Source organism: Apostichopus japonicus, chromosome 12, assembly GCF_037975245.1.
Source record: "Apostichopus japonicus isolate 1M-3 chromosome 12, ASM3797524v1, whole genome shotgun sequence".
Taxonomy (NCBI): domain Eukaryota; kingdom Metazoa; phylum Echinodermata; class Holothuroidea; order Aspidochirotida; family Stichopodidae; genus Apostichopus; species Apostichopus japonicus.
In genome coordinates, this window is record NC_092572.1 from 10,711,123 (window position 1) to 10,717,622 (window position 6,500).

At 40.5% G+C, this 6,500-nt stretch overlaps 1 protein-coding gene across 1 annotated transcript in view; it reads left to right on the plus strand.

Annotated features, from left to right (window-relative positions):
• Nucleotides 1–2,922, plus strand: part of LOC139977841 (probable G-protein coupled receptor 156) — a 62,689-nt gene extending 59,767 nt beyond the window's left edge. The window contains exon 8 of the mRNA XM_071987527.1: nt 1,907–2,922. Within this exon, the coding sequence (XP_071843628.1) occupies nt 1,907–2,806 (900 nt within the window). The 3' untranslated portion in view covers nt 2,807–2,922. The remainder of the gene's footprint in view (nt 1–1,906) is intronic.
• Nucleotides 2,923–6,500: the final 3,578 nt, after the last annotated feature.

A 6,500-nucleotide genomic window follows, 5' to 3' on the forward strand; every position in this document is an offset into this window, starting at 1 on the left:
GGGGGCGATAAGGGGGGAGCTTCCAAGTCCGCATTATATATTCGTAATGCACAGCTCTAAAAATAATGGGGTCATTAAAACTAGGAACAAAGTTGATAACTTTTGTTATCAGTGGGGAGAAGAAGTCGACAAAGGGTGTGAATTTACCATCTTGTGCCTCGTACACTGTTTGGTGTAACATTATATGGGCTATTTGTCATACGTCTCGAACGTATGTTCAGCATCTGTCTAAACAATCCAAACCTTTAAATAAGTCTAACGACGTACAATCTTTCCCGATATGGCATCTTATATCAACAAAAGACTTCAATCGTAAAATGACTAATGACACAGCAAATGATACGTTTTCTTTGATATCTAATATTTATAGCTGTGGCTAAAATGTGAACTTTGTGGTAATAAGCCAACATGTCTTGCTTAATTTAAACCTCGTTCTCTAGGTTCAAGGGAATTTAACTGCGCCACAATATTCTTAAACATAAACAAGTCTTCCACGAAATTGGCTCCTACCAGCCTCGACTTGCTGACTTTGGGTCTTGTTAAAAAAGGTTTCGTGATTTGCCATGCAGGCCATGTGCACACTCTCTACGTGGTCGCTATATGGATCTACGTATAACCTGTTGTGCATGTTCACAACGTTGTATAAAATAAGTTTAACAATACAACGATAACGTTGATTTTCCTTTTAATTACGCAATAGAACTATTGTTATGGTGGAGGTCAAAGGTCACACTATTAACAAAGGGCAGTACGATACCAATAGGTGTATACATAATATCTTTAAGTTAATAAGTAATGATACGCAGGTCCATTATGAGAGTGGTTTATTTGGAAGATCAAAAGATGTCCAAGAATTAAGTCAAGTTTGTCTCACCAATAACATCTCCTGACCAAGCCTGCTTTCAGTGAAGGGTGATAATATCGATGGTATAAAGAGTTACAATCAATGGCGTCGCCAAGGGGTGGCCTGGGGGGGGGGGGGCACGTGCCCTCCCCTAAAGAATGGTTCTGTTCTGTGCCCCCCCCCCCCCGTGCCCCCCAAGATTGAAATATCTGGAGAAGCCACTGGTTACAATTCCATTAAGGATGACTCTAAGGTACAAAAAGTTCACCCGAACGTAGTTTTTATATTATCAATAAAACAATAGCTGAAGGTGACATCAACTTTGTTTGGAGTTTTGGATTATATCACCAGTCTGTGAACATGACAAACGAGTTAGATCTAAAGACCACATTTATGATGCCAAACAATTGACAACATAGACAGAAGGGAAACAAAAACGCCATGAAATAATGATGGACTCTACCATTGATAAGCAATCAGTGACAATATTATATATTTAAATTGAATGAGGGGCGCAAAGAGTCTTGCGAGATATCGTCTGGGATTGTCTGGTGATAGAAATGGTAAATTATCCATTAAAGGTTAACATGTAGGGTTAACATGTCCTGTCAAACAGAAGGGAGTCGTAAACCACCAATTTAACTATTTTATAGCAGTCAATAAGTAAGGAGCCATGTGAAATGTGGGATGAAGAAGATTATACTCCGTTCATATGCTTTTGTTTTACTACAGAAAGATTAATATAGGCTACTTAACGGAAAGAGAAGACCTCAATAAAGGGGGTTCGGGGGGGGGGTAGCATAATTGTCTCCGAGGTCCGGCCTGACTCTCGGAGCCACGGTTGTGAATAGTAAGATATCGGACCCGGATAATCCATGATCCAGCTAATGAAGGTCCGCATAATGCATGTAATACTGTAGATCAGTTTTAATTGATACATATACCTTGAGTGATTCTCTTCGGCAGTTTTATGACGTAATGTGAAGCACAACTAGCTATTTCAGATATAATCGATAATTCGAGAATTCTCCATTCCGTTCATATACTTTTGTTTTACTACAGAAAGAAGAATTAATTCTCGCTTTGAAAGCTCATGTCGGGTCCGCTACGGATAAGTTAAACCAGTTTATGACGGACGCAGACCCGTCAAAGCACGACAGCGGGTGTGACGTAGATGGGTCGTCATCGGCGACCAGTCACGACGACCACGACCTGTACCAAAATAACCGTCGTGGATGTCAAAATGAAAATGGGAAAACGAACCGTCATACCGGAAGTGACCGATATGCAAATGAGGTCAGCATTGTCACGGAGTCACCGAGGCATCTTCTTAACGTGGACCCGGTGGATTTAGCGAGGCAGGGTCTAAAAAGAGGACGCCCTCGAGATAGATTAAGTCTAAGGAGCGCCAATAGTTTGGGTTCCCAGGTTTCGATTAAAAGTATATCAGAATTGAAGAAATCTCTAGTGGAAGATCTAAACTGCGCGCAAAATCTGTCCTCAAATTTGTATAATTCAATATCTAAAGATTTATTCGAGTGCAGGGCAAAACCGATGTATTACGAAATAGCTAAGACGGAAGAAGCTCTATCTGACGTCATCACAAGAACGTACCATATTAATCCAGAGGACGAGAACACCTCCGTTGCGAGCAGTGACTTCACCTATGATAACCCAGTCTTTACAAAGAACCCGGATCAAAGGTATCTTGCTCGAGACACGCCTGGTGGCCACGTTCATTCCGATGGACAGATAAGCAGAACTTCTAGCTTTCGATCTGTAGCAAGTCTGGCCATGGAAACGGCCGAACAAAGAGAACGGTCTTTGTCGGACGATCCGAGAGAATTGCAATACGCGAAATATACATCCCCGGAAGAAAGAGTCGCTCGGGAGGGTTCGCCGTCTAAAACGATCCGAAGTGCCGAAGCGACGCAAAAGTCAAATTTAAATACATATGTATAATGTTATACAGTAAAAAAAGAAGTTTCCTTTTTCTACAAAATGTAGCTTATAATATAGAATTTCGTGGGAAAATAGCAGAAGACGTATGTGTCTCTAATGTGTCAAAGAGGAGGAAGGGTGGCCGGGGAGGGATTGGGTGGAGGGTTAGGTGGGGGGGGGGGTATTGCAAAATTGAACCGCATTGAACCGCATAATATATGTGGGACATCACAGAGCTTGTTTAATCGATGAAAGAAAGCTGATTTTCGACTAGTTAAAGAAAATTAATTTGTTTATTTCTGACACATATGCACAATCGTATACATTAGTAAAAATCAGGAAGCCTATAGGTGAGCATTAAGTCAATTTACAAATACATGTTTATTAATTTGAAGAGATAATGGGATGGTTTCAGCCGAATGTCCAAATTGCAATGATATTACAGAAAGAGAGAAACTTGAGAATCAAAGGCTAGCTGCTTATTAATTATTTTCCATTAATTAGTGTATGTTATTTTATCGTTTCGTCGGCTGTTGTATATCAAACCTTTTGAGTGTTACTCAAAATAAGATTTGGATTGATTGCACTAAGACATTCGTAAAAAATAAATAAAAGACCAAACTTGAAAGCGTGCAACCATTGTTTTGAATTAAATTTGACTAGTGAAGGCTGTAATGACCTTCATTGTGATAGTATAGAATTTCACTTGGTATGAGTACGTGTTTGAGTACAACACACTAGACACGGGTACGAGTATGTTATTCAGTTAATTTTCCATTAGTTCCAATACTACTATTGAAAATGTCTCGAGTACGCGGTGTTCTAAAGAGTAAAGCAGTCTAACAATATTGCACCTGCTATGTTATGTAATAGGCAATTACTTTCAAAATGCAATCTATTGTTTGCCCAACCATTCTGTTTTTGTTATGCAAAATTAGCATGTATTGTATTGAGTTACAGAATAGTGTGTTTTTTAGAGACATTGGTCAGTTGTAAACTGTTCTTCAAAGAGAAAGGTTGAGTGAGAAATAAGTTGTAAACTGTTCTTCAGAGAGAAAGGTTGAGTGAGAAATAAGTTGTAAACTGTTCTTCAGAGAGAAAGGTTGAGTGAAAAATAAGAATAAGACAGAAAACAACGTGTAAAAGACTGAGAAAAAAAAGAGAAAAAGAGAAATAGAGAGATTAGCAACGAAAAATAAAAAGAGAACAAGCAAATTTCCTTTTGAGTTTAACTTCACTATGTCTGGTGAACACGCGGGTAGTATGAGAACATATCCACCAGGCCAGTAGCCTACGTATTAATAAGCTAGCAAACGAGTAGAATTCTCAATTCTGTACACATGCACTCACTACACAATTAAGGCTACAATACAAGTGCACCTTCGTCTATATACATCAGTTGATCATTAAATGCACAACATATTTCTTTTTGATTACTTACAATTTTTTTTTCATGAAGACTCATTCAAATGGGCAGCCGTGCGAGTTAAGGATTGAGAGAAAGAGAGGGGGTGGGGGAGGGGGGTGAGAGGGACATGGGTAGAAGAATATGTCAGTCAGTTCGATACAAGCCTTGAGTGAGCCTTAAACCAGTTTAATGGATTGATATATCCAATATTTTTGCCCGTCAAGCTCGAGCAGGCCTGACGAGAGGGAAAGGGGAAGGGGAGGGGAAGGGGAAGGAGGGGGAGGAGGAGGGGGATAACGTACCGACCATCGTCCCTCCACATTCCCCTCATCTCCATCACAGTTGCCGTACACAATAGAGAGCTTAGGCCTATACTATTCTCGGAAACCAAGTCCTTGCATTCCGCATGCTTTATTTTGTCTGGCTGTATTATTAACAAATTTTCTCTGTAAGGTTCTGTTGTATCGGCGTGTACATAGCCCTGTGAAGAGTATCATCATAGACCAATAAATAGTATCATTGTTGCCTATAAACTCAGTAAATAATTACCATATCTAAACACACATGCACATAGTTGTAAAACTAATAGGATTTACTCACGCGCCGTGACTTTGTGCCAAATAGCGAATAGCTGTCAGACAGCATATTTACAAGGAGACTTCACTGTAAAGTTTCATTGACCATTTATGCATTACACGCGGTTTTCAAATCACATATTGGCGGGAAGGGATGTATTCTCCAGAATGAGTTAGCTAAAGCAGTACAGCACTGTCCATTTTTAGTGTGGCTGGGGGGGGGGGGGGTGGGTGAAGCGAGGAATTGCAACTGACATAGAGTTAATGTGTTAATGTGAATTGACAAAAATGCTTAGACCCCGAACTGCGAGAGCTTTTATTTTTCTTATGTGTGGGGGTGACTTATATGATGAATAAATCATTTAATTGATCGACGGAGGGGGAATTACTTTTCAGACTTTATTGTCATGGCTGATTACGTACTCAGGTGTTTGTCATTCTTTTTTTAAGGTAAAACATTTTACAGAAAGTAAAATCGCACAACACTTCTCTATATACTCGTTCTGCGAAAGGTAAACTCGGTTCCTTTGGTCCATTCCTTCACCTATAGCCTGTTAGCCAAATTGTCGAGTCGGTTACGTATTCTGTAAATATGCTTTTGTGTTATTGTAAATATAGATACAAATATATTACGAATTACGAAAATACACATATATTACGAATTTTCTACCTCAAAAAATGTTGTCCGTGTTTTCTTTCATATTATTATTAGTGAGGTGTAGGCTACACACTTAATTGTTAATATATGCCTAAATGAAGTACATAGAAATCTTACCTATCAGGGCAGGTTGGTAGCAGACCGCAGAATAAGCGACATTGCTTCTCTTTTGAAAGATTAATCAAATCCCACAGTTTGGGGCCTTTCCGGGTCGACAACGGATCCAAAAACTATAGCCTTATCAGTGATGACTAACAAAAAAAAAGAGATGTTTGCACCATAGAGCAGAATATAAGAACTAGAGATCGGACTCATAATACCGCTAACGCAAAGCCGCTGTGCGGCCAACGTATTTTTTTTTTTTTGTCCCAGGACGAACGTGGATTTCAGGTTTTTTCAGGAATTTACAAATTCGTTTGAGATCAGAGTTAGGGTGTAGAAAGTGGGTTAGGGATCTAGTTTTTATGAAAATGAAGGATTGTCGTTCATAATCTGGGGTCAAAACTAGGAAAACAAGATTCAGAACATGTTTTTTGAAAAAGCGTCACATGTTTGGAATCCAGGGATTTGATTGGCCGATGCCCACGTTCGTCCTGGGCAAAAAAAATACGCGTGCGGCCATGGGGAACCGTCAGCCATTATACCAAACCGGGCAAGACACAACATAGCAAGGGCGTAGGAACCGGGGGGCTGGGGGGGGGGGGCCAGCCCCCCCAGTGAAAAATGTGGAGGGGCGGAAGTATCATTCCGCCCCCCCCCCCCCCCCGCTTCGTAAGTCAGAAAACCCCTTTGTCATTTCCAAATTAGAAAAAAATCTCATTTGGAGCACCAAATTGCATCTAAGGCCAGGTGAAAATACAAAATTAAGTTTACAAAATGGAGTGGGTGTTGAAGTGTGCTATATTGCACCAAATTGCATCTGAGGCCACCTGGAAATGCAAAAAATTCCAAAGGGGAGGGGGACACCCCCTCCCCTTAGACCCCTCCCCAGGCCGGCCATCAGTCTTCAGCCCCCCACTCAACAGTACCTTCCTACGCCACTGCAACATAGTGCGCACGTATGTCTGTACAAGC